The sequence below is a fragment of the Stegostoma tigrinum genome, chromosome 13, assembly GCF_030684315.1.
Source record: "Stegostoma tigrinum isolate sSteTig4 chromosome 13, sSteTig4.hap1, whole genome shotgun sequence".
NCBI classification, from domain to species: Eukaryota; Metazoa; Chordata; class Chondrichthyes; order Orectolobiformes; family Stegostomatidae; genus Stegostoma; species Stegostoma tigrinum.
In genome coordinates this window covers 9,283,478-9,309,458 of record NC_081366.1, presented here as the reverse complement: position 1 = coordinate 9,309,458, position 25,981 = coordinate 9,283,478, and the positions used below count along the sequence as shown (strand labels likewise).

Here is a 25,981-nt window from a genome sequence, read left to right as displayed (position 1 = left end):
TAGGAACATCATTTAGTAGGGGACATAGGTTTAAGATAAAAGAGGAAAAGTCTAAAGGGGATGGGAGAGGCAAGTTTTTTTTTACCTAGTGGGTGGTAAGTGCTTGGAATGTGATGCCAGAGTTGGTGGTGGAGGTGGATACAGTAGCAACTCTAAAAGACATCGTGACAGAGATATAAATAAGCAGAGAATAGAAGGATGTGGACTGCATAGAAAGGCATCATTGGTTCTCATTTAGTGGGCTGAAGAGCCTGTTCCTGTACTGTACTGTTCTTTGTCCTCTTTGTAGGTGCAGATCAACCGTGATTTAACAGAATGTTAGAACTGACTGACAGGAATCAATGGCTTTTTTCTGCCCTTTTTCGTTTTAATCTGCCAAAGGAATGTGGGTATTGCTGGCCAGGCCAGTATTTATTGTCCATCCCTAATTGCCGCAGAGGGCAGTTAAGAGTCAACCACATTGCTGTGGGTCTGGAGTCACATGAAGGCCAGACCAGGTAAGGATGGCAGTTTCCTTCCTGAAAGGACATTAGTGAACCGGATGGGTTTTCACAGCAATCGACAATGGATTCATGGTCATTATTAGACTCTTAATTCTAAATATTTATTGAATTCAAATTCCACCATCTGCCATGATGGGATTTGAACCCTTGCCCCTCAGAAGTCTGAGATGCTGGATTACTCATTCAGTGACTACTCCCATTGCCTCACCTACATTTCTAACAGTGACTCATTTGTATTTTGTCAATTGACTTTCACTGCTCAGGCATTCCATTGCAAAAGCTTGGCCAAGCAAAGTCTGAATTTTAGAAAACTGGTTCTTATCTGCACATTTTCCTCTAGTAATGGTGTCTCCTGGATGAAGTATAAATTCCCTCAAACCCTCAGTTCCCTCAGTATCAAGAGCCTAATCCTCACCTTGTGATCCCATGACAGTTGGTGGGGCCCAGGCAATTTGGTAATTGTTGGCAACACGATGGATATTAAACTTCTCTTCTCCCTTATGTGGGTCATGATTAGAATTGCCCCATTATCTATAATACTGTTCATTAGCATAATGCCTCTGGGTGAGTTAGGGTGGCAGTGTGGTTAGCACTGCTACCTCTTAGCACCAAGGACCTGGGAGCAAATTCCACCCTTGGGTGACTTTCTGTGTGGAGTCTGTACACTCTCCCCATGTCTGCATGGGTTTCCTCTAAGTGTTCTGGTATCGTCCCACAGTCCAAAGATGTGCAGGATAGGTGGATTGGCCAGGATCCAGGCATGTGTAGGCAGGGTTGCAAGGTTAAGGCCGGGGTTTTGGGATGCTCCTCAGAGGGTCAGTGTGGACTCAATGGGCAGAATGGCCTGCTTCCACAGTATGGGGATTCTATAGTTCTATACCACAACCCCAAAGCGCTGAGCAACATGGGATATTACAGCTGGTAGCCAAAATGGTGGACTTTAAAGGCCTTATTCAAGGATGAGAGTGAAGAGAAGGGAGTTTTCTGGATGGAATTCCTGAGCTGAGGCCATGACCTCCCATGTCACAGCAATTGAAATCGGCAGCGGGAGGGGAACATGGGGGAGGAGACTAGAATGAAAGAAAAACAGGGATGACTCAGGTTTGACACATTGAAGGGGAAGTGGTAGAGACTGCGTGGGTTTGAAAACATGGAGCATAATTTTAAAATGGAGGAAGCCAGAAAAGAAGGGTTTTCTGGTGGCCAGGGAGGAGGTCTCTGCAGCGTAGATGGGAGTTGTGCATTGGAACCCCTCAGATTGTCCAATAGCCATTTAGTCATATAGATCACAGTCCATAGGGATTTTCAGAACACTTCCTCCCTCACTTCCTCCCTACCTTAAAGAAATTATCTGAAAAAATTTCTGTTCCTGCTGTTCACTCATTGACTTGTTACAATGATGTTAAGAAGGGATGTTTTTCCTGTGATTTTAAGAATATATTGTGTTGGTTTTACCCCCTAGTAGTCACCTCTCCTCTCCCCCTGGATCTGATACACCTCCACCCATCCTACTCTGCCCTAAACCCTCAATCAATTAACCAACGCCCTTACAATCTTGCAAACTGGCATCTAAATAACAAGACTCTCTGGCATCTTAGCCACTTGGGATCCTAGACAACTGGAACTATAGTTACCTGGCACTCTAACACCTTGCCTACTCAGTGTCTTTACATCCTAATGCCTTGGCATCCTGCACCCTACTCACCTGACACTCTACCCACTGGGCACTTGAGCACCCTACCCACCTGGCACCCTTTCCACCTGCAGCCTAACCTCACACTTACCCTTTCATGGCAGCTGTTGAATCATCTGTCTATAATGCTAAATATTTAAAACACAGAATATGAAAAAGGGGGCATGGTTAACCTTCACCCATCACCTCACCCCACCCCAACCCCAAAACTAGCCAGCAAAGCAAGGACACAGTTGGATTTACAGCATGCTCTGCTTTTGGTCAGAACCTCCTGCCAAAATGTGCAGCAATCCCTTAGCAGAAAAAAAAGCTGGGAGACAGAGCGACAATCCGACTACAATTATCTCCTTTTGGAAAATCTAACCCAGAGAGACCAAGTTCAAAGAGAAAAGCAGAAGGAAGTTAAAGCAAAGACAATTATTCCTGTGAATAAATCCAATAAAATGTTTACTTAAAACCACAGAATAATTCCCTTATTAATATCTTTGTAACAAATCAATGAGTCAGCAGCAGGAACTGACTTTTTCTAAGAGAATTTCTTTAAGGTTTCAAACAGCAAGGATAAATTGCCTAATTGGTTTGGATTCTCTCCCATGTCGAAGATTAAGGAAGAATCTAAGTGAGGTATTTACGACAATAACAGAAAGTGATGAGTAATTAGAGATAAGCTATTTTCTCTTGTGGTAAAGTCCAATACAAAGGAGTATTTAAATAATCTTCAAATTAGAACTAGTCAGAGGTGATTGCATTGTGTGATAATGTTTGGTTTGCAAAGCTGAGGTTCTACAGGTATAGTAAGAACTGCTGATGCTAAAGTCAGATACAACACATTGTGGAGCTGGAGGAACATAGCAGGTCAGGCAGCATCAGAGGAGCAGGAAAGCTTCTTCTTCTGAATCCTTCTTCTGAAGAAGGGTCCCAACTCAAAATATCAGCTTTCCTGCTCCTCTGATGCTGCCTGACCTGCTATGTTCCTCCGGCTCCACACTGGGTTATATCTGAGGTAGCAGTATGTCTCTACCTCTGAGCCAGGAGACCCAGGTTCAAGACCAACCTGCTCCAGAAGTTGTCATACCATTTCTGAACAGGCTGATTAAGAAAAGTCTACAAATGGAAATTAGAGTGTATTCGGGAGAGATGACAGGAAATGCATCTTACATGGAGTCCAGTGATAATTCTCTCCAAACCCCAATAAGCTGTTGAATTTGGGTAATTATTTTTCCATGGGTCACGGATTTTGCTAAGTGGGCCAGCATCTATAGCCCATGTCTGGTTACCCTTGAGAAGGTGGTGGTGAGTAGCCTTGTTGAACCGCTGCAGTTCCTGTGCCATACGTTGACCTACAATGCTGTTAGGGCGGGAGTTGCAGGTATTAAACACAGCAACAGTGAAGGAATGGCAATAACTTCTAAGTCTGAATGGCAGTTGGGTTGGGGGAAAACTTGCAGGTGGTGATGCTCTCGTGTCTGCTGCATTGTCCTTCTGGATGGTAGTGGTCATGGGTTTGGAAGGTGCTGTTGAAGGAGCTCTGATGATAAGGAGTTTTGATGAGTTGCTGCAATGCATCTTACACATTGCTGCTACTGTGCAGTTGAACTTTTCAAGACTTTTGGTGATGGACAAGTAGAGCTATCAGGATTTTTGAGGAGAAAGAAATAAATTGAATTTTGTATCAGCTATGATCTAATTGGATGGTCAACCAGGTTTGATGAGTTAAGTGGTCTCCTAGTTGTTCCTAGTGTTCCTGTGAAGGAGCTAATTGGGAGGCCATCATAGATCAATAATGTATGGAAAGACCAGACAATCATAGCCAATCCTTGAAAATATTTTTCTAAAATTAAACTATTTTCTAATCAATCTATCCCAAGATGCTACTGCACACTTCTGGAATAGTTGGGACTTGAACACGGACCTCCTGGCTCAAACAGAGGGATACTATGACTGAGAGAGTGGTGAATATAGGTTCAATGCCAATTATTTTGTTGTTGACATTGAGTAAATCCTGGAGGGAGAGAGATTTGCAGGATCATGGACAACCAACAGGGGGAGTGTAGTAATCAGAGTAATGGGCTGAACGATCTTCTTTCGCGCTGCCTCATTCTACAATTCAATTTTACTATATTTGGGGAAAATCCTCAATGGTCAGAGAACAGAGTTTCAGGGGAACCCCCCACCCAACAGTTTGTTTTATTTTCCCAGAAGGCTTTGAAGACCATGCATGGAATGAGTAAGCAGCGTTCTACATGTGGTAACCATCACAACAAACCCCGAGGTTAGGCTGTAAGCAACAGGCCCACACTCCTGGACAGACCTGGATGACTCAACATCACCCACTGGCACAATATGTTGGTTTCTGCTTGGCAGTTTTCACATCCCACCTGAGAATATCCCAAAGTTCTTTCCAATCAATTGCTGAAGTCCATTCACTGCTGCCAATAGAAAATGTGGCTTCCAAATTGGCACAGCAAGATCCCACAATGTGACAATGCGCTGTTATCTGTTAAAGGACAAATACTTAACCAAGGTACCAGTGTAAATGGCCCTGTTGTTTGTCTGAAGAATGGGTAGGGGTCCCTCGAGGTGGGAGTGGGGGCAGAAGCTGACAGAGTCACACTGTAATGTTTCATCCAAAGGTAGCACGGCCAACAGTGTGGTGTTCTCTCAGCACTGCACCAGCTGGCCCTCTGATGGGTTCAGGAGTCTTGCTAAGGAGGGACAGCACCGAACAGCTCCACCTCACCCCCTACCGGCCAGCAGGATAAGAGCTGCCAGGCTTCAGTTAGCGGCAACAGGACGAGGTCTTTAAGTGGTCCTTGGGATGATGCGCACATATGGGTACATATTGAGTTTAATGTGAGTGGCATGTTACAGGGGTCACACTACCACACCCCACAAAACCTTGGCATCCGAAGAACTGTACCATCCTTAAACCAGCGCAAACTCTAGACTAGGGTTTAACCAGTTCCATTTCTACCATTCTCAAGGCAAACAAACCAACAAGTTGCTGATTAACCATAGCGTTCAAACACTGTCAATGAGTCTATAACAGACTGGGCACGAGTTGAGGAAACTCTACTGTTGGAAATCTTTGCGAACCAAAGTTCACTCGTTCTTCCTAAATTATATTGTACCTAGCACGTTACACAAATGAGGAGCAGGGACAGGCCAATTGGACTCTCAACCCTGTATTCATTGCTGAACTGATTGTGGCCTCAACTGCATTTTCAAAACTACACACCCCAATAGATTCTTAACTCATGGAGAGTCAAAGGTCATCTATGTGTATCTTAAGAATATTCAACAACCCCGCCCCGACCTCCTCTCCGAGGAAGAGACTTCCATATGATTCTCAAAATAACTCAAGTACATAGATCGGAAAAATTATTTCCTGGTAGAAATCAATCCAATTTGCAATAGTACTAATGAATACAATCTGGTTTGAATGTCTCCCAAGGGAGGCTGTTCCAGAAACTGACGGCTCACTCACTGATACATTTCGGCTAATTACTTTCAAACTTAACCCCATGTTGTCTGGTTCCATTGCTCTGGAGAAACTAGGTGAAATATCTGTCATGGTTGACATTATCCAATCTCTTTAGAATCCTAAAACAAGCACTGTATTGCTATCCCTATCTCTACTGCACAAGACTTCAAGAACAGTAAGTCATTGGGGCCCTTCAAGCTTGCTTCACTATTTAATGAGGCCTAGTTTTGACCTTAACTACACTGTCCTGTCTGCATCACCCTTCCCCCACACCCCAACATAAGCCTAGACTCCCTTGTCAATCAAAACTCTACCTCACTCAACCTTGGGTATGTACAATGGTCCAAACATCACTGCCCACAGGCACAAAAACACCAGAGACAAATGAGTCTCTGAGGGAGTGACTGTCTCCTCATCTTCATCTTAAATAGGAGACTCTTTACTTTAAAACTATGTCCCTCTAGTGGTAGTCATCACACATGGGGAAATAGCCTCTCAAAATCCACCCTCAGAATCTCTTATGTGCGATTAACATGTCCACTCATTCTTCTAAACCCCAGTGCAAATAAGACCAACATACATTCCTTTCCTTATAGCACAAACTCCTCACCCCAGGAATCAGTTAAATGAATCTTCTCAGAATTGCCTCCAAATGTAAGTACCCTCCGCTTTAGCTAAGAAGACCAGAACTGTACGAAATACTCTAGGTGGGTTCTCATCATTGCCTCATATTGTTGTATTTTTATACTGCATTCTCTTTGTAATAAAAGCAAACATCCCACTTCCCTTCCTAAATCATTTTAATTGATGCACACACCACCTAACCTCCTCCACCCCACCTCCAGTTCTAGATTCCACTGTGAGACGGGACATCCTCTCAGAATCTATCTAGTAGAGACCCCTTTATTGTTTCTTAAGATCACCTCGAACATCTCAACATCCACCTTTTCAAGCTCCCTCAGAATCTTCCATGTTTCAACAGATCTGGAATTAAGAATCTACTGATGAGCATAAACAAAAATTGCCTAATGTTGGAAAAACCCATCTGGCTCATTAAAGTCCTTCAGGAAAGGAAATCCGCCATTCTTACCCACTCTGGCTTCCATGTGAATCCAGGCCCACAGCAAAGTGGCTGACTCTCAACCACCCTATGAAATGGCCCAGCAGGCCATTCAGTTTGAGGGCAGCTAGGGATGGGTAATAAATGCTAGGCTGGATGAACACAGCAGGCCAAGCAGCATCTCAGGAGCACAAAAGCTGACGTTTCAGGCCTAGACCCTTCATCAGAGAGGGGGATGGGGAGAGGGAACTGGAATAAATAGGGAGAGAGGGGGAGGCGGACCGAAGATGGAGAGTAAAGAAGATAGGTGGAGAGAGTATAGGTGGGGAGGTAGGGAGGGGATAGGTCAGTCCAGGGAAGACGGACAGGTCAAGGAGGTGGGATGAGGTTAGTAGGTAGATGGGGGTGCGGCTTGGGGTGGGAGGAAGGGATGGGTGAGAGGAAGAACCGGTTAGGGAGGCAGAGACAGGTTGGACTGGTTTTGGGATGCACTGGGTGGGGGGGGGGAAGAGATGGGCTGGTTGTGTGGTGCAGTGGGGGGAGGGGACGAACTGGGCTGGTTTAGGGATGCAGTTGGGGAAGGGGAGATTTTGAAACTGGTGAAGTCCACATTGAGAGAAAATGGGAACTGCAGATGCTGGAGAATTCCAAGACAATAAAATGTGAGGCTGGATGAACACAGCAGGCCAAGCAGCATCTCAGGAGCACAAAAGCTGATGTTTCGGGCCTAGACCCTTCATCAGAGAGCTCTCTGATGAAGGGTCTAGGCCCGAAACGTCAGCTTTTGTGCTCCTGAGATGCTGCTTGGCCTGCTGTGTTCATCCAGCCTCACATTTTATTATCTAAGTCCACATTGATACCATTAGGCTGCAGGGTTCCCAGGCGGAACATGAGTTGCTGTTCTTGCAACCTTCGAATGGCATCATTGTAGCACTGCAGGAGGCCCATGATGGACATGTCATCTAAAGAATGGGAGGGGGAGTGGAAATGGTTTGCGACTGGGAGGTGCAGTTGTTTGTTGCGAACTGAGCGGAGGTGTTCTGCAAAGCGGTCTCCAAGCCTCCGCTTGGTTTCCCCAATGTAGAGGTAGCCACACCGGGTACAGTGGATGCAGTATACCACATTGGCAGATGTGCAGGTGAACCTCTGCTTAATGTGGAATGTCATCTTGAGGCCTGGGATAGGGGTGAGGGAGGAGGTGTGGGGGCAAGTGTAGCATTTCCTGCGGTTGCAGGGGAAGGTGCCGGGTGTGGTGGGGTTGGAGGGCAGTGTGGAGCGAACCTCCTCCCACTGCACCACACAACCAGCCCAGCTCTTCCCCCCCCCACCCACTGCATCCCAAAACCAGTCCAACCTGTCTCTGCCTCCCTAACTGGTTCTTCCTCTCACCCATCCCTTCCTCCCACCCCAAGCCGCACCCCCATCTACCTACTAACCTCATCCCACCTCCTTGACCTGTCCGTCTTCCCTGGACTGACCTATCCCCTCCCTACCTCCCCACCTATACTCTCTCCATCTATCTTCTTTACTCTCCGTCTTCGGTCCGCCTCCCCCTCTCTCCCTATTTATTCCAGTTCCCTCTCCCCAACCCCCTCTCTGATGAAGGGTCTAGGCCCGAAACGTCAGCTTTTGTGCTCCTAAGATGCTGCTTGGCCTGCTGTGTTCATCCAGCCTCACATTTTATTATCTTGGAATTCTCCAGCATCTGCAGTTCCCATTATCTCTGGTAATAAATGCTGGCCAAGCAGTGAAGCCCATGTCCCTGTTCGGAACCATTGCTCTCTGATGTCATCTCTCAGCATTCTTCTTGCCATGTTGCTAAAAGTGCTTCTTACTTCTCACAGCCAAAGCAAAATTGTTGCAGTGTCACTTTCAAATGAGTAATTTTTCCACTGGGCGAACTACATGTTGTTGTGTTCTTCAGTCTTATGTTCTCTCCGGAACTTTGAAGTCTCCGATGTTAAGAAGGATTCATTGTGGAGGCTAAGGATTAATCAAACTCTAAATATCTCCTTTTATCTCATTCATGCTGATAACACATCACGCCATCTAATTATTTTTCTGGTTGCAGTTAAGTCAGATGATGTCTGGAAGACATCTTGTAAGGTTCTGTGTCTTAAAAAGACTGATTAGCCTTATTACAAATATATAGAATATTATCATTACACAGTCATGACAATGCCAACAACTCTTACTGGCCATAAAAGATTAATTCTATATTCGTATAATGTTAAATTTCTCCATCGTGTTATTTATTTCATTTTAGGAAGGTTTATCTTTATTTTAACTTTTATCTTAACCCAATCATTTGTTTTAACCCAAATTTGTAAATTATAAACAAAGGATATTAAGTGCTTTTAACTTTCTGGTTGAGTGCATCTGTGGCTACTTCGAAATGATTAGCAACATACTTGGTTATTGACATCCCCAATGTTGGACGTCTGGAGATCCCCTTGATCTGGTGCCTCAAGCTGCCATCAGAACATGGAAAATTCTTACAACAGCTGTACAGGACATTGGTAAGACCATACCTAGTACTGTGTGCAGTTTTGGTCTCCTTATATAAATCTGACTGCAAAAGAGGCTAGGGTGATGTGAGGAAAAGCTTTTTTTACACTGCAGGTTGTTAGGGTGTGGAATGCAATGCCTGGAAATGTGATGGAGGTAGGTTCAATTGAGGCGTTAAAGATGGTATTGGATGATTATTTAGATAGAAATAATGTGTAAGGGTATGGGGAGAAAACAGGAGAATGGCACTACGTAATGTTGCTCATTTAGTAAGGCAGTACAGGCACAATAAGCTAAGTGGCCTTCTTCTGCACCATAATCTTTCCAGGATTCTAAGATGTGCAAGCATTGAAAGCAGTTCAGAAATATATTATGATAGAACAAGGTGTAGAGCTGGAGGAACACAGCCGGCTATGCAGCATCAGAGGAGCAGGAAAGCTGATGTTTCGGGTCTGGACCCTTCTTCATAAATGAGGGGGTAGGGTAACTTCTTCAATGTCGGCATCCTTAGAAGAGGCTTTGCAGTGAGGTTAAAACTGATTCAGAGACAGTAGGAACTGCTGATGCTGGAGAATCCGAGATAACAAGGTGTAGAGCTGGATGAAATGCTCAGAAGGGTCAGCTTTCCAGCTCCTCTGATGCTGCTTGGCCTGCTGTGTTCATCCAGCTCTACACCTTGTTATCTCAGATTCTCTAGCATCAGCAGACCCTACTATCTCTGAAACTACATTACCAGGCTGATTCCTAGGATGAAGCGATTGGCTTATGATGTAAAATTGAGCAGCTTTGGATGATAATCATTGGAGGTTAGAAGAATGAGGGTTGAACTTTTTGGAGTTTATAATATTGAGTTGGCTTGATGGGGTGGATGCTAGAAGAATGTTTCTCTTTAAGCAGGAATCTAGAAATCAGGAGCACATAAAGAAAGGGTCACCTATGTATGTTGGAGAATTTCTTCTCTCAGAGGCCCAGTGGTGTTTGCAGTTCTTTCCTCCTGAGAGCAATGGCGGCTGGGTCACTGAATATATTCAAGGCTGAGTCAAACAGATTTTTGACTGACAAGAGAGTCAAGGCTTATGAAGTCAGGGGGTGGGGGGGGAGACAAGGAAGTGTTGATGAAGTCTAATTTGATGGTGATGTGGGCTCAAAAGGCCAAACACCAAGCCAGGGATTAACATCACTGGACTGGTGTTCCAGAACCAACATTCTGGTTTATGGGTTCAAATCCCACTCACAGCAGAAGGTGAAACTTGTATTTGGTAAACAACAGGTCTATCAGCAACCATGTAACTATTATCAATTGTGGCTATCAATGAAATCTATGGAGAATAGGGCTGAGAAACATAAAAGCCATGATCAAAATGGCAGAGCAGGCTTGATGGGCCGAATGGTGTAATTCTGTTCCTATATCTCATGGCTAGGATGTGTTGACTCTTAATCCTCCTCTGGGCAATTAGGGAAAAATCTTAAATACAAAAGGGAAATAAAAGGAAAAGTAGCAGCATTACTTACAATGTCTGAAAAGTAAGTTAAAAATAGGACGGCTATAACATAGTTAAAGGATTGACTTCGCAGTCCGGTGAAGAAGTTCAAATAGTAGCAACTCAGCACGTGCTCTGACCACCAACGCCAGACCCCAACCCAACAACTGTCCCTCTCCATTCCAAGCCTCCAGTCCACTCCTCAGCGGCACTCAGCTGCTCCAAAGTAAGTTGCACTGCTCCAGGACTCGCGTCCACTCGCATTATTCCAGGACTCACTCACTCTTGTGCTGTTCAGGGACCTGTTTCCCCTCACATCGCTCAGGGACTGCAAAGATGTCCGTATCCCGTGAATTAACTATTAAAGTTTACCTCCTCCTGCTTCTGTTTCTTGTTTTCCTACGTTGTATGTCTCATGTGTCAGTGCAGAACCCCCTGCGCCCCCTGTGGGGTGTCAACCCAGAATTTGTGCTCAGTGCTCTGGGACTGGCGCATTGAAGGAGTGAAACATTATGGGGCACAAACAGAGGGGGGGCATAGAAAGATAGAGCTAAACATGGAGAGAGGAGGAGACTGTCACATATGTTATTGTGAGCTACTTGCACTCATGCATCACCCAAAGCGTCACTAGTTGTAAACAGCAAGCTTGCTGGTTGTCAGCTGGTGTTTTAACCTGAAAGCCAGGAGCACTCACATATATTCACCAGGCCATGTAGCTCCAACACCCAATCACCAGGGATAGGTTGAGAATTGTAGTAATTCCTTCCTGTCAAGCAACGGTCAGCAAAATTTCAACATCTTTGACTTTTAAACAAATGGCTACATGTCCTATATTTAAAACTCACAGTCAAAGTGGGAGGCAGGGCAGGGGAGGAGGTGTTAGCTGACACATGGCTCACCATTAGCCAGAGGTGAGTGATGTTTTGAGTCCTGTACTTGCAGTAGTTCAGATTGAAACATGACAGCAAGAAAAGGCCATTCAGCCCTTTGAGCCTGCCAATGAATTCAATCATAGTGGATGTGTGACTTATCAGTCTGCTATGTCTTAGGGACACAGGTTCGAATCCTGCCACAGCCGATGGTGGAATCTAAATTCAATGAAATTAACAGTCTAATGATGACCATGAAAGCATTGTCAATTGTTGGAAAAACCCATCTGGTTCACTAATGTCTTTCAGGGAAGGAAATCTGTTATCCTTACCCAGTCTGACCTGCATGTGATTCCAGACGCACAGCAATGTGGTTGACTCTTAACTGCTCGCTCGGCAATAAATGTTGGCCTGGCCAGTGATATCGATAGCTCGTGAATGAATTTAAAACAACTGTTAATGCACTTTCCCAACAGAAATCTATCCCCTTTATCTTTGAAACATGTTGCCCAGCGTCATCAGCATTTTTCTGGGTGGTTTGGGGGCAGGGGAATGAAGTTCCAGGTTTCCACTACTTTCAGTGTGAAGAATCCTTCCTCACATCACACCTTGTTTTAATTTTAAGGTTACACCCTCTTATTATAGACTTCTTCCAACAGAGACAATAATTTCTCTCTATTTAACTTATCAAATCCTTTAATATCCCAGTAGGTTGCTCCTTAATCTTCTTGTTATCTTAATCAAACAGTTCTGACATGTTGTGACACAACTCTGGAGAAGGTTCAGTCCTGAGCTCAGACCTTGTGGTCCCAAGGTAGGGGACATTACTACAGTGCTGCAAGAGCCACTTTAATCTTGTAAATTTGAGAGAATCTAAAACTAGTCTCTACCAAACTTGTAGTATAACATTACGATCCCAGTGTGCTAGTCCGGAGTAAAATACATTTCCTTCCCCTAAGGTTTTGGAGTAGATTTGTAGCTCGGGTTGTGGGTGTTGAGGTTGGTTGACTCTCCGAGCTGGTTTGTTGTTTCGCAGACGTTTCGTTACCGTGCTGGGTAACATCCTCAGTGCAGCCTCCGATGAAGCGTCAGTGTGTTTTCCCGCCTGGTTTTTAAACTCTGGGGTCTGTTGTGATGGATTGCCTCACTTCCGGGTTTCCTCCGTAGTGGAATGTATATGGGGTCGAGTTCAGTGTGTTTATTAATCACATGCTTCATGGAGTGCCATGCTTCCAGGAATTCTCGCGCTTGTCTCTGCCTAGCCTGTCCCAGGATCTTGGTGTTGTCCCAGTCAAAGTCGTGGTTCTCCTTGTCCATGTGGATTGAGACGAGGGAGTATCGGTTGTGTCTTTTTGTCGCCAGTTGATGTTCATGTTCTCTTGCTGTTCGTTTCCTTCCTGTTTGTCCGACGTAGTGTTCCTCGCAGTCTCTGCAGGGAATCTTGTAGATGATATTGGTCCTGTCCATGGCGGAGAATTAGTTCTGATTAGTACATTAGAACTCATTAGTTCTGAAGAATTGCATTCGTGAGTATGAGTGTTAGTAAATTGTGGAGCCCTCGTACAGTGTGAATGTATGCTCAGGGTTATCTGGGAACATAAACTCAGTTACACTGTGAATGTACATAGGATCAGGACCCGAAACGTTAACTCTGTTTATTCCTTCACAGATGCTGCCAGACCTGCTGGGCTTTTCCAGGGACTTTGTTTTTAAATCTGTTTAATTATTGCATACAATTGTATCTAAGTGAACATTTCAATGCTTTTTACCCACCCCATCCTCACAACCATGTACATTTTTGGTGATTCACTCTGGAGTCTGTTCACAAGTCTATTTGTACGTGGGTCAGAACACTTTGCAGAACAATGTAAAGCAGCTGTTTGTAAGTACAGGAAATGTCTGTAAGTCGGGTCTTTAAATCTGTATGGGATCCCTGCATGGGATTGCATTCATGAGTATGAGTGTTTGTAAATTGTGGAGCCCTTGTACAGTGTGAATGTATGCTCAGGATTATCCTGGGAACATATACTCAGTTACAATGTGAACGTACATAGGATCAGGAGCAGGCCATTCAGCCCCTCAAGCCTGCTCCACCATTAGTAAGATCATGGCTGATCTTGGCTTACTCCACATGCCTGCCTTGGGCCTGTATCCCTTGTTTAATAAAAAGTTGTCTAAATCCAACAAAGAACAAAGACCAAAAGAACAAAGAAAATTACAGCACAGGAACAGGCCCTTCGGCCCTCCAAGCCTGCGCTGATCCAGATCCTCTGTCTAACCTATCATCTATTTTCTAAGGGTCTGTGTCCATTTGCTCCCCGTCCATCCATGTACCTGTCCAAATATATCTTAAAAGACGCTGACGTGTCTGCGTCTACCACCTCCACGTTCCAGGCACCCACCACCCTCTGTGTAAAGAACTTTCCATGCATATCTCCCTTAAACTTTCCTCCTCAATTGAATTGGCAACAACTGCCTTTAGAGGAAGAGAGTTACAAACCTCCACAACCTTGGCATGTAGAAGTGAACATCTCTCCTGAATTCTAATTCTCAGACTGTGTCCCCAGTTCCAGACCTTCAACCAATGGGAATAGGTTATCTTTATCTGCTGGGTCTTACCCTGTTAATATCCTGAAGACCTTAATTAGATCACCGCTCAACTTTCTAAATTCTAGAGAAAACAGGCCTAATTTGACTGATCTCTCCTCATAACTTAACCTCTGATATCCAAGTATCATCCTTGCAAAGGATAGAACCACCAAAATCCCCAGGAGCTATTCAATTTGATTCACAATGAACTGCCATCCACGTGGCCCATTTGGGGCTGGGCAAAACAAAAAATCCAGCTCTCCGAAACTCTACAGTTTCTGTGCTACATCCATTCTGAGTGCTTGCACATCCTGATATTAATACTCTCCCAAAACTTTTCATCTTTCTCCCCTCCGTTTCATAAAACCTACTTTGTTGGGCAAGTTTTAGGTAGTTTATTAGGTTTGATTGAGTGCAGTGAAATATCGCCTGATAGTACTCCCCTTAAGTGACTTGGTTATGTTCTTAACACTCGGTTAAAGGCACTATAGAAATGCAAGTTTGTGTTGTTGTTTAAGAAAATATCTGCGTCATGATATTTTCCAGGTAGGGTAGATTAGTGACCTAAGAAGCTGGATTGGTAAAGTGGAGTCCTGACTGAAGTACTCAAAATCAGGAGGTCTGGGCAGAACAGGGAGGGAGACTCATCAAAGAGCTAAAAACAAGAGGGCATGATTTTAAAGGAAACAGAGAAAGAAGCAAAACTGATATTTGTAACTTTGGAAGATTGCACAGGGCTGGTGAGGCTGAGTTGTAACGTATGTTCAAGGCTGAGATCGATTCACATCTGCAAGGAAATTGAGGGTTATGGGGAAAAGGCAGCAAAGTGGAGGTGAGCATTATCACGTCATGATATCACTGCATGGCGAGCAGACTCGATGGGCTGAATGGCCTTTGTTCCTGCCTCTTCTGGTTGTCATAGCTAGGACTTGGTGGGCGCACTGCCTAACAGTCTGTTGGAGGCAGGCTCAATGTAGGCTTTCGAGAAGGAATTAGGACAATAATTTAAAGAGGGTGTAAGGGGTGACGGGGAGAAGGGCAATCGGGGGAGACGCTCTATGGGAGAGCCGAACGGCCTGCTCCCGTGCGCTGTAAGCTTTCTGTGATATGAGGGCGGAAACCGGAAAACACATATCAAAGTTCAGGTGAACACACACACACACAGATAGCAAACTCCGAACATCCTACCCCGTTGTTGCTTTAAGCAGTTGCGTGCGACCCAGTGGGCGCTAATGACCCATTCGGACAGAATCGCTGCTGCTGTCTGGTGGACAATGATTCCGTGCACGGCTCTCTCTTTCATTCCCCTGTGCAGAAAGTTGAAGTTAGTCTGACAGACACATGCATTTGCTGTTGGGACATCCGATAGCAGGAGCAACAGGGTTAAGAAAGGGCGTTGCAAACGTTACAGTTAAATTGCAACAAAGCAGGCGGTGACTTTACACTCTGGTCTCAGCTATTGGGAAAACGGTAAGATCAAATATTCGAAATCTGACAGTCAGTAACTAATTTCGTATATTTTACTCTTCCACAAAGCCAATCTTTCTTTTCTAAAAGCAAAAAAACTACGATTTTTTTGGTTTTATTGAAAACAAAGTTAATATTTAGAATAGAGATCATTTTTTCTCCCTCATAGAGAATTTAACTTCTCAAAAAAATTAATTTAAAAAAGTTTGGAGAAAGCACAAACTGAATTGAAGCTAGACCTGTAGAAGTTTCTCAGCTGATTTGGGGAGCGTGAATATCTTGTTAGAACATTCTTAAATTATCTGTCTGTTTAGCTTAGCTTCAGAATGTAAGAGTTCCCAGTTTGTTGCAATGACAATTTAGGATTAAAAATGACTTGGATTGTCTTTTGAACACATTAGGATCATTCGTGTTCTGTGCTTTTAAGAAGGTAGTGTAACAGCTGGAGTATTCGGGGTGCAGTTTTTCTGCTGGGGAACAACAATGTGAAATCAGTCCTGTTGTTTGCGGTATATTTCCTGGTCACCTATGTAGCTCTTAACTTTAGACCTGTCCAATGACAGGTTTACAAGCAATGGGTAAAATTCGTGTTTTGTTCCGCTTAGTTCAAAATAAGGTTCAAACTCCGTGTTTACTGGCCCTGTATGTGTGTTATGTATGAGAGTGAGCCCGTAGTCTGGCGCCACCTCCTGTTAGCATAGCGGGGACACCTCGGAGATTGCAAAATTTGCCTTTGCCTAGCACCTGTCGCGGCCTCCCACTGTCCCATGGATCCCAGCCACTGTTGCAGTACGGTTGGCTGAGTTGCCCGAACTAAAGAACTGCAGATCTGAAACTAAAACAGAAGTTGCTGGAGAAACTAGCAACATTAGCCCTGCTTCGTCTCTCTCTCTCTCCGCAAAAGCTGACAAATGTGCTGAGTTTCTCCAGCAATTTCTGCTATCGTTTTAGCTCAGTTGGCTGATTTGCTTGAGTGACGCCAACATCATGGGTTCAATCCTGCACCGGCTGAGGTCACCATGAAGCAGTCTCCTTCTCAACCTCTCCCCTCACCTGAGGCATGATGACTTTTGGGTTAAACTACTACCAGTCATCCTTCTCTAATGATCTAGTAGGACCATGGTGACTTTACCTTTGACAGGTGGACTGCAGGAAAAGCAGCACTCAATGTGTGCACAGCAATCTCCTGCAAACAGCAGCTGTCAAATAATTTGCCGCACTTTTGCTGCAGAAGGTTAAAGGGGTCTGGGACTGGGGATACACTGTCTGGCTTTTCTTCAAATTATGATCATGGGTATTTTTCATGTTTCCTTGGGGTGGTAGAAAGGATCATAGCTCAAGGGATCACTCAAAAGACAGAAATGTCGACAGTGCGGCACTCCCCCCTGTGCTGACCCAAGGCTGTCTGCACAGACTTTGTGTCCAAGGCTTAAACCCTCAATCCTGCAAAGAGGGATACACACAGCTGTCTGAGTCACAGCTAACAACTTCTTACAGTGAATGTCCTTCTTCCGACATTGATGTCCAACACTGCCCTTCCCAGTTGCCTTTGAGAAGGTGGGGGTGAGCTGCCTCCTTGAACCGCAGCAGTCCATGCGCTGTAGATCCACCCACAATGCCTTGAGGAGGGGGGGGGATTTCCAGGATTTTGATACAGCAACAGTGAAGAAACAGTTAGGATGGTGCGTGCATTGGACAGAACTTACAGGTGGTGGTGTTCCCATGTATCTGCTACCCTTGTTCTCTGACATGATAGTGGTTGCCATTCAGAAAGTGTTTACTAAGAAGCCTTGTGAATTTCTGCAATGTGTGTCGTAGATGGTGCATACATGGACCGAGCATCAATAGTGGAGGGTGGAGATGCTTGTGGATGTGGGCTACATTGCCCTGGGTGGTGTCAAGTTTCTTGAGTGGTGTTGGAGCTGCACCCATCCAGGCAAACAGGGAGCATATCATGACCTTCCAGACTCGTGCCTTATAGTCTGTGGACAGGTTAAAGTGATCAGGAAACTGAAATTTGTTGGAAGAGCTAAATTACACTATTTGGATGCTCAGAATACCCTGGCAATCACAAGTTCACCAGGTGAAGCATTGAAATTCATCTTAGTATTGCAGGTTCTAACTGGGCAGAAACGTGAGTGCTGGAATCAGATTGTTGTTTATAAAAAACATAAGACTGACCCATTGATGTAGTCAGGCAAGCTTATCATCCCTACCTCAACCAGGTGTGTGCACATCTCCTGTCCCACACTATGATTCATAATGTACTCACGGTTTTAATGGACTGTGTAAATGGGCTATTCATCCAGATGCTAAAGCAAATTAAAGAACCACAATTAAAAAAAATTAATTGCAGTACAGATGGAAGCCAGGTGAAGATCTCCTGGAAATGTTACCAAACCACTGGGACTCATTCAAATCCCTCCCTCTCTTCACAAGACTGTGGACACAGGAAAAGCAGGAGAATGGCAGAGTCAGAATGGTCATTTGAAGAGCTGGTCAACACGATGGACCGAATGGTCTCATTTTTCACCATAAAACTCATGATTCTGTTGAGTTAGTTTCACACTTGGATTCCTTTCTGAATGTAATTTTTCTTCCTCTTACACACATTTATTTCATTCACCCCCTTAAAATGTTATTAAGAACAAAGAACAAAGAAAATTACAGCACAGCACAGGCCCTTCGGCCCTCCAAGCATGCGCCGATCCAGATCCTCTCTCTAAATTTGTTGCCTATTTCCCAAGGATCTGTATCCCTCTGTTCCCTGCCCATTCATGTATCTGTCTAGATACATCTTAAATGACGCTATCGTGCCCGCCTCTACCACCTCCACTGGCAACATGTTCCAGGCACCCACCACCCTCTGCAGAAAAGAACTTCCCACGCATATCTCCCTTAATGTTGAATAAGCTTCCACCATGTGATTGTAACAAGTTGTCGCATTTAAAAGATAGGAACATGGGAAGCGGGGGGGGGGGGGTGGCAGGGATGATTAGACCAATCAGCCCATCATTGAACAAGATCACAACTAATTTTCTCCCTAAATGTCGCTTTCCCGCATTGTAACCCCATTTGCAAAGATTCACTAGCCTCAGTGGGAAACAAAAATCCTCCTCATTTCAGACATAAATGACCTGCCTCAGGTGTGGCCTGGCAAGGGATACTCTAAACCGGACCAGGGAAAAACACCCTTCCTTCTCCTGTTGGGGGGGGGGGGGGAGGGGCACTGTCATCAAAATCAGTCCACACAGAAATAGATCAGAGCACAAGGAGGACAATGGTGATACTTGGACACGGTTCTTTGGCGGGGAGCATGTATGGGGTGGGAGTATGTGGGGGAGAGGGGTGGATGTGTGTGTAATAAGAGGTGGGAGTGTGAGAGGCAGATAGGAGTCAGTAAATGAGATGAGGGATGAGTGTGTGGCGGGGGAAGTGTGCAGGGAGGCATTGGGTGCATGAGGGTTACTGTGTGGGGGAGTACTGTGGGGCGAGTACGGAATGTGTGGCAAGAGTAAATGTGTGGAGGGGAAGGGGTGAGTGTGTGGTAGGGGAGTGTGATAGTGGGTGGGTGTGTGAGGGGGGGCGCGGATTGGTCTTTGCCTGTCTGGTTCTGCAGCATCTCACATAACAATCTTTGATATCACCCTGCAGGTCTCGGCCGCAGCCTCAGCTCGAGTGAGCAGGAGGCAAAAGACGCCAGGATCCAGAGCCAGAAAATTGTAGCCCAGCTGACTACTCCACCGAGTACCAACTCCAAGGGTGTATTGCTCTTCAATAGGCGCAGGAAGAGAGTGAATGCTTTCACCTTAACGAGCTACGGCAAGGGAGAGCACTGCACTGACCTGGAATCGGGCAGCCTCACTGATGGAGAGGGCCGAGATCCTGGAGACGGTCTAGCCGGGCAGCCAGGCAGAAAACCGCCTACATCGTCCGACTCCTCAGAGGACACCAGCCTCTGGCGCTATCGGGGGAGGGCTGAGGGCCACGCCATGGAGTCCACATTGACGGTTGGAAACCACGAGGAGGCAGCGGACCCGAGGCGCCAGACGGGAGCGGAGGAGGACTACGTATCGGAGGTCGAGGGGCTGCAGGGTGAAGAGGTAGTGGAGGAGGATGGAGGCGAGAGGGAGCTTGCAGGGGAACCCGGGCTTGAGCGAGGATTCAAGAGCCCCACGGTGACACAGCCGGTGGAAATCAGCCATTCAGTGAAACCGGCCAGAACGACGGTAGAGGTCCATTTGTCGTCGTCTTACCCGCCACATGACCCAGACAGTAAGGATCTACTGAAGGAGGTCAATGGTCAAACAGGCAGCGGTGGTCAACATGGACAAAGCCACATGGTCCACAGGCCTGAAGAGAAGCAGCCATTCTTGGCGAACAGGACACCCAAGCCTTTCTCGGCGGAGGGGGGCTCTCCAAAACCGTACAAGCCACCGGCCAGTGTCCCAGAGATTGCTCCCTATGCCCCGGTTTACTCCCGCCAGCCTCCTGGGTCCCAGAGGACATCGTCGGCACCGCCTCCAGGTTCCAGTGCACCAGGCGTGGAGCAGTCATCCAGGCCTCCGGCCATGTGGGCCAACAAGACGGGCATCCTGGAGGAGTCAAGGATTCGGCGGGCGGCCTGGAAGCCCATGTTCACCTTCTCCGAGAAGCCCAAGGTGGCGCCCAATCCCGAGCTCCTCTCCCTGGTGCAGGGCATCGACGTCCAGAAGAGGAAGGGCAGCCAGGGCGAGGCGCTGGCCGAGGACGACGACAGCCTGGGCCTGGGGGCCGAGGCTGCCACCTTCAACCCCCAGAAGAAGCCTTCGCCCCCCGTGGCCCCGAAGCCCCCGGTTCGAGGCCAGGAAGAGCCCCCGGTTCCCGAGTGGGCGTCGTGCCTGAAGCCGCCGGAGCTGAGGGCCCCGCGCACGTCAGGGGCCAGCCAGGCCCTGGCAGAGGTCAAAGGGAAAGGGGCGGAGCTGTTCGCGCGGCGGCAGACCCGGATGGAGAGGTACACCATCGAGGCACCAGTTGCCATGGAGACCAGGCCCAGGCCCCCCTCCCCCACCATGTCCCTGCCGCCATCTTGGAAATGCAGCGACGAGCCCTTCGACCGCCAGAGCGTACCCGCCGGCCCCCGCTCCCCGGTCTCCGCCTTTGCCCGGGTGGGTAAGGCGAATGGGAACCCGGCGGCTTCCCGGCAGCAACATCAGCACCACCACCACCACGCGAGCTCCTCGCTGTTCATCATCTCGCCGGAGAAGAACCCCGTCAGCTCGTTGCCCAAAGGGGCCCCCTCCCCGCCCCGGCTCCTCAGGCCCAACCCGGCCCCAGCCTCCTACCTCAGGCAGACCTCGACGCCGCTCTCCTCGTGCCCGCCGACAGCCGCCAAGCCGCCCCCTGCCGCCGCCCCCTCCTCCCGGCTGAACGGATTCACCGAGCCCCCGGCTCCAAGCTTCCAGCCTCCTCCTCCTCCCGGCACCGGCGGCAGCTCCTCGCCGTCCCCCCGAGCCACCAAGGGGGTGCTGCAGGTCCCGAGACCCTCCTTCTCCGCCCGGAAAGCAGGACTGGAAGCCCAGGTGTGGAAACCTTTCGGTCTTCTTTTCTGAAAGGAAAACGGTTAAGAGTGGGATTTTATTTTTTTGGAGGCCGGCGGGGGGGGGGGTTGGAATTGGCGGGTGTTGGGGAGAGAAACAAAAAAAATTGCCTGCCCCTTAGAATGTGCCTGATAGAGGGCAAAAATCAGCTGGGAGGAACTCCGCAGTGGATCCCAGCACGGGCTCGATGGGCTGAATGGCCTGCTGAAAACGCCTGTGTAATTTCCTGTTGCCCCATTTTGGCATCCAGGTCCAAAACCTCACCCGTGCAAACACAAACCCATCTTGTTCCTCATCAACCTGTCTGGAGATGTTGTTAATACATTTCTGGCACTTGAACCTAGCCCTCCATGTCCAGGGGTATGGACACTCCTGCTAGCCCCCACACACAACAAAACTTCTCCACCCTCATAGCCATCATCTCTTCCTCAAAGGTCCTGCCACTTCCCCCTTGCTGGCCCGGATTCGGAAACATCAAGCCAAACCAATGATGGCTCACCCAGCAGCACTAGCTAACCTGTGCTTGAAGGTTTGTTGGTTTGAATACAAATACCGAAACCTAAGCCCATATTCCAGGCTGACATCCCCACTGTTAGAGGGTGTACCGTCATAGAGACCTACAGCACGGAAGCTGGCCCTGCAGTCCAACTTGTCCACGTTGACCGGATATCCTAAATTAATCTAGGCCGATTTGCCAGCATTTGGCCGATATCCCTGTAAACCCTTCCTACTGATACTCATCCAGATGCCTTTTAAATATTGTAATCATACCAGCCCCCACTACTTCCTCCGGCAGATCATTCCATGCACTCACCATCTTTTACGTGAAAAAGCTGCCGCTTGGGTCCATTTTAAATCTTGTCCCTTTCACTTTAAACCTATGCCTTCTGGTTTTGAACTGTCCTACCCCATGGAAAAGACCTTGGCTATTCACCCCATCAATGCTCCTCAAGATTATATAAAGTCACCTCTCAACCTCTGCTGTAGGGAAAATAAACTTTTTTTTTCCTCATCAACCCGTTTGTAGATGTTGTTACACACCTCGGGAGCAGATGGGATCTGAACCCAGGCCTCCAAGTCCCAGTTAGGGGTACGACCACAACACCATAAGAAGGCCCCCATCAAAAGTCCTCCACCCTAATCGCTGTCAGTTGCACAGAAATTCTGCCACTTGCTCCTCACTGGCCCAGATTCAAAAATATTAAGCCAAACCAATAACGGCTGACAGGTAGCTGCAGCGAGCCTGTGTAACAAGGGTGTTGGTTCAAATCTAAATACTGAAGCCTGAGCGCACCATTCTGGCTGTCATCTCCATTGCTACACAGGGAGCACCATCCCAGGTTCAGTACTGAGGCAGTGCTGTCAGGGTCACTGTGGAGGGAGAGCTGTGCTGTAGGAGGGTTAGTTCTGAGAGAGTGCTATGCTGTCAGGGGGACAGGACTGAAGGAGTTCCTTCCTGTCTGAATACATCTAAAAATCAATATTTCTTTTTCCCTAGTTCCTGATTATTATTCAACCCTCTCCCCACAGGTCAACTTGTCACAGTAAAACTGCTTAGTCTGACTGACTGTCCTCCAACCTGTCCACCTTTCTCTGTACCTCCCTCCCTTTCTCCTCTCTCTTTTTTCCTCTGCACAAATCTTACAACACTCTTACCCCACCTCAGCCCTAACTCAGAACTCCAGATGCTGCCTTCCTGAAACTTGCCAACTCTGTCTTTTAGTCTTTATTTGATGTTCTCCGCACATTTGTCTCATGATCCTATATTCTTCTTTTCAGCAAACTTTGAGTTCAGGATGTATTCCTGTCACAAATGGGACTTTTACAGTTGGACTTTTCTCTATCAAATTGAGTCAGGGGTCTGTTCGCAGCCTGCCTGCGGATCCTAAATTGTGGTCACGTCCCATATCAACCTGACATTGCAGGTGCCATGAAGACTGGGAACATAAGATTTGAGCAGAGTAGGTATAATGTTCAGCAGGCTGGGGTTGAGGTTGTCTTTTGGGAACTTACTGGGATAAATGGGCTGTAGAGATTCAAGCCACCGGGTGATAATTTCCTGGTGTGAGTGGCCATGTGTAATATACATTGATGGAATAGCTCCCCTCGCCCTGCCCCTCAATGGTTTGCTAAGTTGCAGCTGAAGAATCCATCACCGGATGGCACACAATCTCCCACTGCCATTGGTGCTCAGAAAACCTTGACCTCTAGTGTTAGTTTGTTCCCTTAGGATGGGGTGGGGTTTGAGCCAAACTGGGGAACAGGAAATGTCTGGGGAGCGGAGGGGGATTGTTATAGGGATGCCATGCAAATTTGGAACAAGCTGTTGCCCGGTTAATCAGTTTGTGAGCAGTGGAACTGAGGAGCCTAGGGGAGTGTAGGAACCACACCGTAAGATTCAAAAGGAAATCTCTATGTTCCGGGCAAAATGTTTTCCTGTTTCCCATGTGAAGCTAGTTTCTATGAACTAGTTTCTCATTTCAAGATCAGTGAGCAAAGAGTGGCTGGAACTTGTAGAACAGTCTCCAACATCTGCAATTGGGATGTAAAGAAATAGATTTCTCCTTGACTGACTAACCTCCGAAGTTGATGGAACTGATATTGCTGAGCTCTCCCTCTCTCTTGTTTCTGTGTAATTAAGACATGCAATGCCAGAGGTATTGAAAAATTGTAAGCTCACCTCTTCTCTCGTTTCTTCTGCAACCTGTTGAGATCAGCTGTTGTACTTATGCTTGGATTGTATCCTGCACTTTAATAAAGCTCTTTTATTTCTCTTTCTGGACATTTTCTCTTTTTTCCTCTCCTTCATTCTCTGTGTCATTTATGTATACATTTGCTCTCTTGCTCAGATTAAGCTTTTTCATGTCATCATAGAGGCTTCCACATTTCCTCGGCTCTCAGAACAGCACAGATCCTCATTAATGAGTGTTGACTGCAATCTCAGGATGTGACTTAAGAACAGAAAAATGTTAGAGAAATTCAGCAGGCCTGTCTGCATCTGTGGAGGAAGAAAAAGAGTTAATGTTTTAAATCCAGTGTGACTCACTTTCAGAACTGAAAATGGCTGGAAAATGTGATTTTTTTTTTGCTGTTGACGTTTGGTGGGGGTGGGGTGCTGGAATCGGGAGGGCATTGGAACAGGCGGTGAGTGACCCCAGAGCAAAAGTCAAAGGCAGTCTTCATGGTGTAAAGGAGAGATAGAGATGTTAAATAGGCGTACATGTTAGGTGTGAGAAGGTGAAAATAGGCTCATTCCGCTGACAGCAAAGCCAACAAGGCATAGTATGGGAGGTGGAAGCTAAGAGAAATGGAGGACTGGGGTTATTCTCTGAAGTTTTGGATCTCAATATTGAGCCAAGGCTGTAAAGTTTCAGTTCTTCAGCATGCAGTGAGCTTCTTTGGAACACTAATATTTCAAGAACAGAAATGTTAGCATCGGAGCAACAATAGGTCTGCTACAGTGTTCCACTGAAGCCCTTCACAATCTAGAGGAACAGCAGCTCATTTTCCACATGGGCACTTTACAGCTGCTAGGAGTCAGTACTGACTGTCCACAAGTTCACAGCGTCTTCCCGGTTTCTTATCTCCAACCCTCCCCTGGCCATGTCTTGTGTCTCACTGGCTTTGCTCTCAGCAGAGTGGATCTATTTATCTGTTTTCACTCCTAACCTTTACACCTATTTTACATTTCCTTCACTCAACCACCATTAGCCTTGGTCATTTGCTCTGGACTCGCTTTCAGTTCTCTTGGCTCGCTGCCACCCCCGCCACCCCACCTCCCCAAAGACACGTTCCAAGTCAACAGCATGAAAAACAATTATTTTCCAGCTTCATCCTGAAGAAAATTCATCTGGACTCGAAACATTAACTCTGTTTCTCTCTGCCCTCAGATGCTACCAGACTTAAGTGAGTTTCCCCAGCATTTTCTGCTGGCACTGTTCTTGCAGTACAGAAGGAGAGATTTAACAAAAGTATCAAAACCACCCCAGATTTTTTTAACAGAGTTTAAAAATAAAGAATAAAAATGGAAAGAACTGCAGATGCTGCAAATCAGGAACAAAAACAAAGTTGCTGGAAAAGCTCAGCAGGTTTGGCAGCATCTGTGAAAGAGAAAACAGAGTTAACGTTTTCAGGTTCAATGACCCTTCCTCAGATGGGTGTGTTAAAAAGAGAGAAACTGTTTCTGCCCAGAGGATGTAGTTTTAAGTTGATTAGCTAAAGAAACAGAGCAGGAGAAGGAAAGAAGTTTTTGTTATGCAAGGGAATTTTTATGATAATGATGTACTTCCTGAGTTGGAAGTAGGAGCCATAACTTTCAAAAGAGAGTAGGATTAACACTTAAAAACGAAATGTCTGGTGAACTTAAGAAATGATCGCTGTTGGGACTAATTGGAGAGATCTTTTGAAGCGCTGGTAAAGGCATAATGAGCCAGATTTCCCACAGCAGCTGTCACAACTGTCGGCCTGAGATTTTTTACCTGTGAAGTGACTCCTAAATTCAATCAAGTCTTGCAGACAGAGGCTCGGCCAGGATGAGCAGAAAGATCAAGTTAATTGTCCTATCTTACCAAGGCCCTGCCGACTCTCAGCTTCCCTCTTGACCATTCACTGGTGAGGGAAAAGGTATAAATCTCAAACCAACTCATAGTCATTTTGGAACATGCATAGAAGCCCAAGTTGATACTCCTGGAACATGGATTCATACCCCATCAAGGCAAATGTGAAATTTAGACTTGATAAAAATATGA

At 46.4% G+C, this 25,981-nt stretch overlaps 1 protein-coding gene and 1 long non-coding RNA gene across 5 annotated transcripts in view; one reads left to right on the top strand and one right to left on the bottom strand.

Annotated features, from left to right (window-relative positions):
* The window catches only part of LOC125458153 (synaptopodin), a 92,105-nt gene that overhangs the window by 55,336 nt on the left and 10,788 nt on the right, over positions 1-25,981 (top strand). For all 4 annotated transcript variants that reach the window (XM_048543087.2, XM_059650556.1, XM_048543088.2 and 1 more), the window contains one exon: positions 19,309-21,215. In XM_048543087.2, the coding sequence (XP_048399044.2) occupies positions 19,309-21,215 (1,907 nt within the window). The remainder of the gene's footprint in view (positions 1-19,308; positions 21,216-25,981) is intronic.
* Positions 12,277-18,840, bottom strand: LOC132210463 (uncharacterized). Its single transcript, XR_009446599.1, has 2 exons — positions 15,376-18,840; positions 12,277-13,057 (listed from the first exon to the last, which is right to left on the bottom strand). It is a non-coding gene; the product is annotated as an uncharacterized LOC132210463 (long non-coding RNA).